This window comes from Mobula birostris, chromosome 27 (assembly GCF_030028105.1).
Source record: "Mobula birostris isolate sMobBir1 chromosome 27, sMobBir1.hap1, whole genome shotgun sequence".
NCBI lineage: Eukaryota > Metazoa > Chordata > Chondrichthyes > Myliobatiformes > Myliobatidae > Mobula > Mobula birostris.
The window spans coordinates 46,832,455-46,845,953 of NC_092396.1; the positions used below are offsets into that span (position 1 = coordinate 46,832,455).

The 13,499-nt window shown below is 47.3% G+C and overlaps 1 protein-coding gene across 6 annotated transcripts in view; it reads left to right on the forward strand.

Moving 5' to 3' along the window:
• Positions 1-13,499, forward strand: part of patl2 (PAT1 homolog 2) — a 64,162-nt gene that overhangs the window by 17,187 nt on the left and 33,476 nt on the right. For 4 of the 6 annotated variants that reach the window (XM_072245353.1, XM_072245355.1, XM_072245358.1 and 1 more), the window contains 8 exons: positions 1,670-1,744; positions 1,863-2,001; positions 2,087-2,204; positions 6,091-6,188; positions 7,131-7,184; positions 7,701-7,843; positions 7,959-8,109; positions 8,336-8,470. In XM_072245353.1, coding sequence (XP_072101454.1) covers positions 1,670-1,744; positions 1,863-2,001; positions 2,087-2,204; positions 6,091-6,188; positions 7,131-7,184; positions 7,701-7,843; positions 7,959-8,109; positions 8,336-8,470 — 913 coding nt within the window. The remainder of the gene's footprint in view (positions 1-1,669; positions 1,745-1,862; positions 2,002-2,086; positions 2,205-6,090; positions 6,189-7,130; positions 7,185-7,700; positions 7,844-7,958; positions 8,110-8,335; positions 8,471-13,499) is intronic. The other 2 variants (XM_072245354.1, XM_072245357.1) reach the window with 2 other exon arrangements.

The window sequence follows — 13,499 nt, forward strand, 5'->3', positions numbered from 1 at the left end:
TGTCAGGGAGCAGGAGTGAGGGCCCTCTTTATTACAAAGAAAAAAGTGCAAGCAAACTGAAAGGTCTGAAGGTTGGATAAATCACCTGAACCAGATGGACTACATCCCAGAGTCCTGAAAGAGGTAGCTGAAGAGATAACAGATGAATTGGTCATGATCTTCCAAGAATCCTTTGATTCTGGCGTGGCCCCAGAGAAGTGAAAAATTGCAAATGTCACTTCACTTTTTAATATGGGAGGAAGGCAAAAGAGAGTAAATTATAGGCCAGTTAGCCTAACCTCAGTGGTTGGGGAAAGTTGGAGTCTATTATTAAAGATGAGGTTTCAGGGTACTTGGAGATCAATGATGAAATAAGTCAAACTCGGCATGGTTTCTCTAAAAGGAGATTTTGCCTGACAAATCTGTTGGAATTCTTTATATAAGTGACGAGCAGGGTGGACAAAAGTCAACACACAAAGTCCTGGAGGAACTCAGCAGGTGAGGCAGCATCTATAGAAAATAGTACAATTGACGTTTTGGGCCAAGACCCTTCAGCAGGACAAAGGTGAAGCAGTGGGTGTGGTTTACTTAGATTTTCAAAAGGCATTTGCTAAGGTCTCTCACATGAGACTGTTTAACAAGATAAAATCCTATGGTGTCACAGGAAAGATACTGGCATGGATAGAGGAGTGGCTGACAGGCAGGAGGCAGTGAGTGGGAATAAAGGGGGCCTTTTCTGATTGGCTGCCAGTAATGAGTGGTGTTCCTCAGGGGTCAGTATTGGGACCGCTTCTTTTCACGTTGTTTATCAGTGATTTAGATAATGGAATTGATGGCTTTATGGCAAAGTTTGCAGATGATATGAAGATAGTTGGAGGGGTAGGTAGTGCTGAGGAGGCACTGCAATTGGAGCAGGACAGACACATTGGAAGAATGGGCAAAAAAGTGGCAGATGCAATACACTGTTGGGAAATGTATGATAATGATATATGGTAAAAGGAACAATAGTGCAGGCTGTTATCGAAATGGGGAGAAAATTCAAACATCAGAGCTGCAGAGGGACTTGGGAGTCCTTGTGCAAGACTCCCAGAAGGTTAATTTATAGGTTGAGTCTGTGGTAAAGAAGGCAAATGCAATAATTGTATTTATTTCAAGGGGAATAGAATATATTCCCCTTGAAAATCTTCAGCAAGGAGATAATGCTGAAGATTTATAAGACACTAGTCAGACCACAGTTCAAGTAGGGTCAATAGTTTTGGGCCCCTTATCTCAGGAAGGCTGTATTGTCATTGGAGAGAGTCCAGAGGAGGTTCATGAAGGTGATTCCGAGAATGAAGAGGTTAACATATGAGGAACGTTTGGCAGCTTTAGACCTGTACTCTCTGGAACTTAGAAGAATGCATGGGGATCACAGTGTTTAAAGGACAAGATAGAGTGGATGTGGAGAGGATGATTTCTCTGGTGGGGTTATCCAGAACTAGAGGGCACAGCCTCAAAATTGAGTGGCGACCTTTTAGAACAAAAGTAAGGAGGAATTTTTTTAGCCAGAGAGTGGTGAATGTCGAATGCTCTGCTACAGGCTGCGGTTGAGGCCAAGTCCATGGGTATATTTGAAGCGGAAGTTCATACGTTTGGGCCATCAAGGGATATGGTGAGAGGGCAGGTTCACCACTGCTGCTTCTATTGTCAGGTTCCCTGGACGTGTTACACAGTTACATCCACAACACAGTCGCATTCTCAGCCAAAGGCAGCAACGCATGCGAAGGTGAGTACACTGACACCATTTGATCTTGCTCTACCCTCACTCCATGGAGAGATCAACCCCGAGGAAGAGGGATAGAGAGACACCAGTGTACATATGAAATCTTCCTCTCTTCCTACAGAGAGTCTACTAAGGAGCCTAATGCTGGGGTAGATGCTTTCGGCAAGTTAATGACTGATAAAGAAAAGACTTGGATCATAAAATTACAGATGATCCAGCTACAGAGTGAAAATCCACATCTGGATGACTACTATTACCAAGTAAGGACATTAACACTGTCAGACACAGTTCTCTGCCTCATCTGGGGCGAGCAGCAGATACTGTGACATTCTGTGTTGTTTACAGGAATTTTTTCGGAAACTTGAACTCAAACTTCAGGACGAGGAGCTGGGTAAGGATGTGAAACGGGAACCTCAGAAGTTGGTCACTCCATATGTTCAGAAGGCAGAGATGTACGATTCTGGTAAGTCAGAATTTTTGGGTAGTGTTGAATATTGGAATATCTGGGCACCTGATTTTAGGATGGGGGCAGTGAATGATTTGTAAATCTGTAGCAATGTGCTTAAATTCAGTCTGACCCCAGGTATGTGTGATAACATGGAGTGGAGAGAGCTTCACTTCGTGTCTTGACTTTATGGGTCCTAAAATGAGATTATTCTACAATGATTAGTTCTCAAAACTATGATAAGCTGCTTCATCAATCATAGCATTTTGTTTATGGAGACTAGACTAATAATTTACATATATTTTGTAAATAAGTTGGATAAATGTGCACAGTAGTGCGCATGCGCCGGTCGTGCATGCAGCCTGTTACAGTTGCTCCGTAATTTCTTACTTTTAAACTTCTTAACTTAGTTATTTGTTGTATTTTTTTTAACACGGTAACACGTTGAAGCTGCACCCTCTCTAACATGCTGGTGGAGAGAGTTTTACTTGTTTTTTTAGCGCTGGAATTAGTTACATTCGGACATGTCTTGTTAGCGTGGCAGCAGGATGGCCGCATTGTTTATTCCAGGGAACAAATGATTGCGCTCATGCCCGCTGGTTTAGCGAACAGAGCAGCGGACATCCCGGCTGAAATCTGGAGGAAAACACACAGAGGATGCAGAGGGGGATCAAAAAGACGAGGGAAGAGGACCGGGTTGAGACAACAGAGGCTTATGGAGAAGAGAAGTTATAAGCTGTGTCTCCCCTCTCTCATCATGGGAAATGTGAGATTGCTGGGGAATAAAATTGACGAACTGACGGCACTTGTCAGGAGTCAGAGAACATTTCGGGAGAGCAGTGTCATATGCTTTACTGGTACGTGGCTTCACGAGGACATACCCGATCAAAGCGTTTCCATAGAGGGCTTCCAGACCGTTCGAGCTGACCAGAATTGCACTGAGAGCGGTAAGCGTAAAGGAGGGGGACTGGTGGTTCTGGTAAATAACAGATGGTGCAATCCTGGGCATATTACGATCAAGGAACGTGTCTGTAGCCTGGATATTGAACTTTTTGCTGTTGGACTCTGGCCATGTTATTTGCGAAGGGAAATCTCACATGCAATTGTGGTTGTTGTGTACATCCCTGCCTCTGCCAACCCGATGTCGGCGTGTAACATCATTTACACCGTCATAGCCAGACTACAAACCCAGCACCCGAGTGCCCTCACTACCATCTCGGGTGACTTCAACCAGGTTACCATGGCTAGAACACTGCCCAACTTCACGCAGTATGTGAGCTGTACAACCAGAGGGGAGAGGATTCTGGATTTGATGTACGTTAACGTTAAGGATGCATACAGCTCCTCTCCCCTCCCCCCACTGGGAAGGTCAGATCACAACCTGGTGCATCTAAAACCCTGCTACGTGCCTCTGGTGAAAAGTAAACCTGCAACCTCGAGGACAGTGAGGAAATGGTTGGAGGAGGGTTATGAGGCGCTCCAGGGTTGTTTTGAGGTGACAGACTGGCAGGCACTCTGTGAGCCACATGGAGAGAATATCGATGGGCTCACAGAATGCATCACAGATTACATCAACTTCTGTGTGGACTGCAATGTACCGACAAGAACTGTCCTTTGTTATTCAAATAACAAGCCATGAGTGACAAAGAACATTAAGAACATCCTGAACGCTAAAAAGAGGGCGTTTAGAGATGGAAATACGGAGGAGCTGAGGGCAGTACAGAGGGACCTGAAAGCCAGCATCAGGGAGGCAAAGGACAGATACAGGAGGAAGCTTGAGTGGAAACTCCAGCAGAACAACATGAGAGAGGTCTGGAGGGGGATGAGGACCATCACTGGATTCCGACAAACTAGCAACAGATGAGCTGAGGGCAGTGTGGACAGGGCCAACGAACTTAACCACATGAGCCATCTGTTGTCGGTCCCCAATCAACACATATTCCACTCTCCCCTCCTACCCCTCCTCACAGGCCCCCCTGCTCTCATGACTATACCCCTCCCCCACACAAAACCACCACGGTGGGCTTCACGGCTGAACAGGTGAGAAGACAGCTGAAACGTCTCAACCCAAGCAAGGCTGCAGGACCGGATGGTGTCAGTACCAGGGTGCTCAAAGCCTGTGCCCCTCAGCTATGTGGAGTACTTCGCCATGTATTCAACCTGAGCCTGAGGCTCCGGAGGGTTCCTGTACTGTGGAAGACGTCCTGCCTCGTCCCTGTGGGCCTCAATGACTGCAGACCGGTCGCATTGACCTCCCAGATCATGAAGACCCTGGAGAGACTTGTTCTGGAGCTGCTCCGACCTATGGTTAGGCCACACTTAGATCCTCTCCAGTTCGCCTACCAGCCCCGACTAGGAGTTGAGGATGCCATCGTCTACCTGCTGAACCGTGTCTACGCCCACCTGGACAAGCCAGCAAGCACTGTGAGGGTCATGTTTTTTGACTTCTGCAGTGCGTTCAACACCATCCGCCCTGCTCTGCTTGGGGAGAAGCTGACAGCGATGCAGGTGGATGCTTCCCTGGTGTCATGGATTCTTGATTACCTGACTGGCAGACCACAGTACGTGTGCTTGCAACACTGTGTGTCCGACAGAGTGATCAGCAGCACCGGGGCTCCACAGGGGACTGTCTTGTCTCCCTTTCTCTTCACCATTTACACCTCGGACTTCAACTACTGCACGGAGTCTTGTCATCTTCAGAAGTTTTCCGATGACTCTGCCATAGTTGGATGCATCAGCAAGGGAGATGAGGTTGAGTACAGGGCTACGGTAGGAAACTTTGTCACATGGTGTGAGCAGAATTATCTGCAGCTTAATGTGAAAAAGACTAAGGAGCTGGTGGTAGACCTGAGGAGAGCTAAGGTACTGGTGACCCGTTTCCATCCGGGGGTCTGTGTGGACATGGTGGAGGATTACAAATACCTGGAGATATGAATTGACAATAAACTGGACTGGTCAAAGAATACTGAGGCTGTCTACAAGAAGGGTCAGAGCCGTCTCTATTTCCTGAGGAGACTGAGGTCCTTTAACATCTGCCGGATGATGCTGAGGATGTTCTACGAGTCTGTGGTGGCCAATGCTATCATGTTTGCTGTTGTGTGCTGGGGCAGCAGGCTGAGGGTAGCAGACACCAACAGAATCAACAAACTTATTCGTAAGGCCAGTGATGTTTTGGGGATGGAACTGGACTCTCTCACGGTGGTGTCTGAAAAACATGTCTAAGTTGCATGCCATCTTGGTCAATGTCTCCCATCCACTACATAATGTACTGGGTGGGCACAGGAGTACATTCAGCCAGGGACTCATTCCTCCAAGATGCAGCACAGAGTGTCATAGGAAGTCATTCCTGCCTGTGGCCATCAAACTTTACAGCTCCTCCCTTGGAGGGTCAGACACCCTGTGCTGATAGGCTGGTCCTGGACTTATTTCATAATTTACTGGTGTAATTAATACATTACTATTTAACTATTTATGGTTCTATTACTATTTATTATTTATGGTGTAACTGTACCAAAAACCAATTTCCCCCTGGGATCAATAAAGTATGATTATGACTACTATGGCTATGACTAAATCACTAGTTTGAACCAAAGCAGCAGGAGGAAGAATGAAATCTGACATATTTGGCAAATAGTAGCCTAGCTTCTAGCTAGCAGGTACTAGCTTCAAAGTTTTTGATTGATTTTCGGGAGAATATTTGAGTAATAAATTTCTTTGTCCACCAACCTATGGAGAATGAGAGAGACTGAGTTCTAAAGGAAACTGGATGAGTCAGAGTGCCCTGCATTGAGCATGTGTTATGAGACAGGGCAGAAGGAGCTGCGCTCTGTGTCTGACATCTGGTGTGTGTGCTAGGGTGAGGTACGTTTCTCAGTAGGTGAACTCTTCTCTATTTGACCCACAGTTGTCCACATCGAGGGTTCCCTGGGACAAGTTGCTGTCTCCACATGTTACAGCCCTCGTCGAGCCATAGATGTTGTTCACGTCTTAACCCTGGAGGAGGTGTGTTTGGGTTCAGAGAATGGGGCGGAAGAGTCAAGTGGGAGTGAAGGGTGCTTGCTGAGATGGGGAGGGTGGAGGAGCTGCCGAGTCATGGGTGGGGTGGCATCTGGGAGGGAAGATGCCAGAATTAAGGGGAAGGAGGACCAGCTAGAAGGTGATGAGTAAAGCCAGATGGGTGGGGAAGGTACAAAGCTGACAAGGAATCTGAAATGAGATGAGAGCAGACCATGAAAGAAAGGGAAGGAGGAGGAGCATCGGGGGGGGGGGTGAATTGCGGGTGAGAAGAAGAGATAGAGGCCAGAGTGAGGAATAGAAGAAGAGGAAAGGGGTAAGGAAAAATTACTAGAAGAAATCAATATTCATACCATCAGGTTGGAGGCTACCTAGACAGAATATGAGGTGTTCTCCTTCATCCTGAGGGGGGCCTCATGATGGCAGAAGAGGAGGCCATGGACTGACATGCCAGAACAGGAATGGGGATAGGAATTAAAGTGGTTAACCACAGGGCAATTTTGCTTTTGGCAGATGGAACAGGGGTACTATATTGGAGCAATATCCCCATTTCTATTCTGATGTTGGTCCATGGCATCCTCTTTTAACACAATGTTGTCAACCTGATGGCATGAAAGTCGATTTCTCCTTCTGGTAATGTTATTCCCTCTGCCTGCCCACTTTTCAAATTCCCCACTCTGGCCTCTTACCTCTTCTCCTCATCCTGGTGCCCCTCCTTCCCTTTCCCTATGGTCCACTATCCTCTCATTCCTCCTTCCCCACCCCCATCTTTTTATTCTGGCATCATCCCTCTTTCCAGTCCTGAAGAAGGGTCTTGGCCTGAAAAGCCAACTATTTATTAATTTTCATAGATGCTGGCTGATCTTGTGGTAACATACTTGGCTGTATTTTGAATTTTGGCATTTTCTTTTCCCATACCTCCAATCCCAGGACCCACCAAATTTAGGTCGGCAGCGACTTCATCTGCTGGACAACATCGAGAAGGTGGGTGATCTCTTGGGAGGGAGAGGGTGGGATGAGGATTGAGGGAGCGAGGGATCCCAGAAAGTGTAGGATTAGATGCAGACAGTGGGAACAATGGGATGCCATTGAGGAAAGGGAGGAGGAGTATCCCCAGGATGGAGGGAGAAAGGTAGGAGGTGGGGTAAGGGGAGACTCCTGTGGAGGGAGGGACGGGGGTTCCAATAAGTGGGATGAAGAATAGAGGTCTCGTGGAAGGAAGGTGTTTTACCGAGGGTGGAGGAGCCTCCATGGGGGTGAGGAAAGAAGAGATCCCATGGAGGGAATGATGACCGAAGGGGACTTCCTGTGGAAGGAATCAGAGGGACCCTTAAAGGGAGGTTCTGATGGAGGGAAAGCAGATTCCTTCTAAAAGATGGAGGGAGGTCAGGGAAAGTGGGAGGGATACCAGAGACAGAGGGGGGTTCTGTGGAGGGAGGGAGAGTTCTTTCTCCCACTGAGATATGATACACGTTATTAACTACCACCTCACTTAATCAGATGTACCAGCTGCTCCTGGAGTTGGAGGAGATGGAGACCCATCTGGTGTCTGTGCCAGAGGAGAAGAGGTTGATGTACCAATCACTCAGGGACAGGAAACTGGAGCAACTCTACCAGCGTCTCCATGTGGGCATCAGGGAAGAGTGAGTGATCAGCACTGTTGTCTCCCCACCACCCATCCCTTGGACCAGGTGTCGGGAACACTATCCCCTCTCCCCATTTAGTAACTGGCCAACCATTTCTCACTCTCTCCTGCAGGAATTCAGAACTTTTTAGGATACTGAGGGTGCGGAAGGGGATAAAACTGCTGTCCCGTCTCCTGCCTCTGCTCCCTCCCACCCGCTGCACCGAGATCCTCTTCTCTGTGGCTGCATCCCTCCATCAGCTGGGCAAGGAGGGTATGGATGAGGTGAGGATGGGAAGAAGGGACAAGGGAGTGGGGGTAGGGCTGTGAGGAAGTGAGAGAGAGTGCCACAGGAAGGGTTGGGGGAAGGGGAATACCGCAGGAGGATTGGTGGAGGGGGCAATGAGGGAGGAATAGCAAGAGGACGGAGGGAGGGAGCACAAAGAAAGGGGCTAACATCCCAGGTTAACTCAATTTTTTTTCTCTTTCCCACCTCCACCCCCCCCCCCAGCCCCTGCCCCTCCTCTTCCCAGCACTAACAAGGAGTGTTTCCAGCCTCACCTTCTCCCAACTTATCTCCCTGCTCCGAGAAGTGATCTGGGGTGGGGGTGTTCCCCACACCCTCCAACACATCTTCCACAACACGGTAGGGAAGTGCTGCTCCATTTTTCCTGGTCTCTCTGTTTTTCTCCCACCCCCCCCCCACCCATTTCCCGCTTCTTGTTCTGCATCCCCCCCCCCCCCACCACCACCATACACACATCCTTTCCCCACCACATCCTGCTGTGGATTCCAGGTTCAACACTCTCTGGTTAAAGAAATTCTAACTGAATGTCCCTCTACACAGAGGCTGGGGGATCTCTTGTCTTAGACTCTCCCGGCATAAAAAAAAACATCCTCTCCACATCCGCTTTATTGAGACTTACCTGCAATTGATGGGTTTCAATGAGATTCCCTCCATTCTTCTGAATTCCGGTGAGCAGAGCCCCAGAGCCATCAAACGATCTCATATGATAAACCTTTCAATCCCCCAGAATCATTTTTGTGAACTTCCTTTGAACTTTCTCTAAAGTCAGCACATCGTTTCTTAGATAAGAGGTCTAGGATACAAGAGCAGGGATGTGATGCTGAGGTTTTATAAGGCACTGTTGATGCCTCACCTTGAGTATTGTGAACAGTTTTGGGCTCCTCATCTTAGAAGAGATGTGCTGGCATTGGAGAGGGTCCAGAGAAGGTTCACAAGGATGATTCCAGGAATGAAAAGGTTATCATATGAGGAACAAAAAGGTTATAATATGAGGAACATAAGCACTGTAATTTAGAAGGATGGGCGGGGGGGGGAATCTCATTGAAACCTTTTGAATGTTGAAAGGGCTAGACAGAGTGGGTGTGGAAAGTATGTTTCCCATGGTGGGAGAGTCTAGGACAAGAGGATAAAGGGGTGTCGATACATAACAGAGATGCAGAGAAATTTCTTTAGCTAGAGGGTGCTGAATTTGTGGAATTTGTTGCCACATGCAGATGTGGAGGCCAGGTCGTTGGGTGTATTTAAGGCAGAGATTGCTACACATGCCCTTACACTTCCTCCCTTACCACCATTCAGGGCCCCAAACAGTCCTTCCAGGTGAGGCAACACTTCACCTGTGAGTCGGCTAGGGTGATATACTGCGTCTGGTGCTCTCGATGTGGCCTTTTATATATTGGCGAGACCCAACGCAGACTGGGAGACCGCTTTGCTGAACACCTACGCTCTGTCCGCCAGAGAAAGCAGGATCTCCCAGTGGCCACACATTTTAATTCCACATCCCATTCCCACTCTGATATATCTATCCACGGCCTCCTCTACTGTAAAGATGAAGCCACACTCAGGTTGGAGGAACAACACCTTATATTCCGTCTGGCTAGCCTCCAACCTGATGGCATGAACATCGACTTCTCTAACTTCCGCTAATGCCCCACCTCCCCCTCGTACCCCGTCTATTATTTTTATACACACATTCTTTCTCTCACTCTCCTTTTTCTCCCTTTGTCCCTCTGAATATACCTCTTGCCCATTCTCTGGGCCCCCCCCCCTTGTCTTTCTTCCCGGACCTCCTGTCCCATGATTCTCTCGTATCCCTTTTGCCTATCACCTGTCCAGCTCTTGGCTCCATCCCTCCCCCTCCTGTCTTCTCCTATCATTTTGGATCTCCCCCTCCCCCTCCAACTTTCAAATCCCTTACTCACCCTTCCTTCAGTTAGTCCTGACGAAGGGTCTCGGCCTGAAACGTCAACTGCACCTCTTCCTAGAGATGCTGCCTGGCCTGCTGCATTCACCAGCAACTTTTATGTGTGTTGCTTGAATTTCCAGCATCTGCAGAATTCCTGTTGTTTGAGAGATTGATAAGTTCTTGATTGGACATGGCATCAAAGGTAATGGGGAGAAGGCTGGGAAATGGGCTTGAAGAGGAGGAAAAAAAGGATCAGCCATGATTGGCAGAGCAAACTTGATGGGCCAAATGGCCTAATTCTGCTCCTACATCTTGTGGTCTTATAAGGGGCCCAAAACTGCTCTCAATGCTCCAACTGAGGCCTCACCAGTGCCTTTTAAAGCCTCAACATTACATCCTTATTTTTATACTCTAGTCCTCTCAAAATGAGTGCTAACATTGTTTGCCTTCCTCACCAAATTATCCTTTGGGGAATTCTGCATGGGGACTACCAAGTCCATTTGCACCTTAGATTTTCTCTCCATTTAGAAAATAATCTACGCTTTTACTTCTACCTAAGTGCATTACTCTAGTCTTCCCAAAACTGTTTTCCATCTGCTACTACTTTGTCCATTCTCCTAAGGTGTCTGTGTTCTTTCTGTTTCCTCAACACTACCTGTCCCTCCACCTGTATTATATTGTCTGCAAACTTGGTCACAAAGCCATCAATTCTGTCATCTAAATCATTGACATATAATGTAAAAAGAATCAGTTCCAACACAGACCCCAGTGGAACATCACTAGTCACCTGCAGCCAACCAAGAAAGGCTCCCTTTATTCCGACTCTTTGCCTGCTGCCAGTCAGCCACTCTTTATCCATGCTAGAATCTTCCCTGTAATACCATGGGCTCACAACTTGTTAAGCAGCCTCATGTGTGGTACCTTGTCAAAGGCCTTCTGAAAATCCAAGCACACCACATCCACTGATTCTCCCTTGTCTATGCTGCATGTTATTTCTTCAAGGAATTCACACAGAACTGTCAGGCATGATTTTCCTTTATAGAAACCATGCTGACTTCAGCCTGTTTTATTGTGTGCCTCTAATGACACCAAAATAACATCCTTAACATTGACTCCAGTATCTTCCCAACACTGAGGTCAATTTAACTGGCCTATAATTTCCTTTCTTCTATCTCTCTCCCTTCTTGAAGAGTGGAGTGACATTTGCAATTCTCCAGTCCTCTGGAACCTTGACAGAATCTATTGATTCTTGAAAGTTCATTACAAATGCCTCCACTATCTCTTCAGCCACCTCTTTCAGAACCCTGGGTGGGGACTACCTGGTGCAGTTGACTTTATCTACCTTAAAACCCTTAAGTTTCCCAAGTGCTTTCTCCCTAGTAATGGCAACCTCGCCTACTTCTGCCCCCAACACTCAAACTTCCAGCATACTGCTAGAGTCTTCCACAGTGAAATCTGATGCAAAGTACTTATTCAGTTCATCGGCCATTTCCTTGTCCCCTATTTCTACCTCTCCAGTGTCATTTTCCAGCAGTCCAATTATATATACTTTTGCCTCTCTTTTACACTTTATATATCTGAGGAAACCTTTGCTATCCTCTTTAATATTATTGGCTAGTTTGCTTACTTTCATATTAGATCTTTTTCTTAATGATTTTTTAGTTGCTTTCTGTTGGTTTTAAAAGCTTCCTAGTCCTCTAACTGCTCACTAATTTTTGCTCTATATAAAAGCCTTCTCCTGGCTTTTACGTTGACATTGACTTCTCTTGTCAGCCGTAGATGCATCATCCTGCCTTTAGAATACTATTTTGTGATGTATCTATCCTGCAACTTCCAAATTAGAACACAGAACGTAGAATAGTACAGCACAGGATCAGGCCATTCAGCCCAAATGTTGTGCCGAACCAGCTAAAAAGCAAATCAAAAACACCCAAACACTAATCCCTCCTACCTACACCATGTCCATATCCCCCCATCATCTTTATATCTAAGTGTCTATCCAAACATCTCTTTAAAAGCCTCTAATGTATTTGCCTCTACCATTATATCAGGCAGCACATTCCAGACTCTGAGTGGGGAAAAAAAAATTTTCCCTCACATCCCACTTGAACCTATCCCCTCTCACCTTCATTGCGTGCCCTCGGCTATTAGACATTTCAAATGTTTCGAGAGGCTTATCATGAGATGCATAAAGACCCTGCTGCCCCCCTCACTGGACCCCCTGCAGTTCGCATACCATCCCAACCACTCAACAGATGCGTCACCACCCTCCACCTGGCCTTCGCCCACCTGGACAAAAAAGACACGTACGTTCAAATGCTGTTCACAGCCTTCAGTTCAGCATTCAACCCAATCATTCCTCAGCACCTGATTGGAAAGCTGCAACTGCTGGGCCTGAACACCTCCCTCTGCAACTGGATCCTAGACTTCCTGACTGGGAGACCTCAGTCAGTCTGGATCGGGAGCAGCATCTCCAACACTATCACACTGAGCACGGGGGGGGGGGGGGGGCCCCCAGGGCTCTGTGCTTAGTCCACTGCTGTTCACTCTGCTGACCCACGACTGTGCAGCAATACGCAGCTCGAATCACATCATCAAGTTCGCCGATGACACGACCGTAATGGGTCTCATCAGCAAGAACGATGAGTCAGCATACAGAGAGGAGGTGCGTTGGCTAACAGACTGGTGTAGAGCCAACAACCTGTCTCTGAATGTGAACAAAACAAAAGAGATGGTTGTTGACTTCAGGAGAGCAAGGAGCGACCACTCTCCGCTGAACATTGACGGCTCCTCCATAGAGATCGTTAAGAGCACCAAATTTCTTGGTGTTCACCTAGTGGAGAATCTCACCTGGTCCCTCAACACCAGTTCCATAGCCAAGAAAGCCCAGCAGCGTCTCTACTTTCTGCGAAGGCTGAGAAAAGTCCATCTCCCACCCCCCTCCCCCCCATCCTCACCACATTCTATAGAGGATGTATCGAGAGCATCCTAAGCAGCTGCATCACTGCCTGGTTTGAGGATTGTACCGTCTCAGATCGCAAGACCCTGCAGCAGATAGTGAGGTCAGCTGAGAAGATCATTGGGGTCTCTCTTCCTGCTATTACAGACATTTACACCACACGCTGCACCTGCAAATCTAACAGTATCGTGAAGTACCCCACGCACCCTTCACACAAACTCTTCTCCCTCCTGCCATTTGGCAAAAGGTACCGAAGCATTCGGGCTTTCACGACCAGACTGTGCAACAGTTTCTTCCCCCAAGCCATCAGACTCCTCAATACTCAGAGTCTAGACTGACATCTACATCACTTATTATTATATTGTAATTTGTCCTCTACTGTGCCTGTTGTCTTGTTTATTAATTATTGTACTGCCCTGCACTGTTTAGTGCACTTTATGCAGTCCTGTGTAGGTCTGTAGTCTAGTGTAGTTTTTGTGTTGTCTCACTTAGTCTAGCGTAGTTTT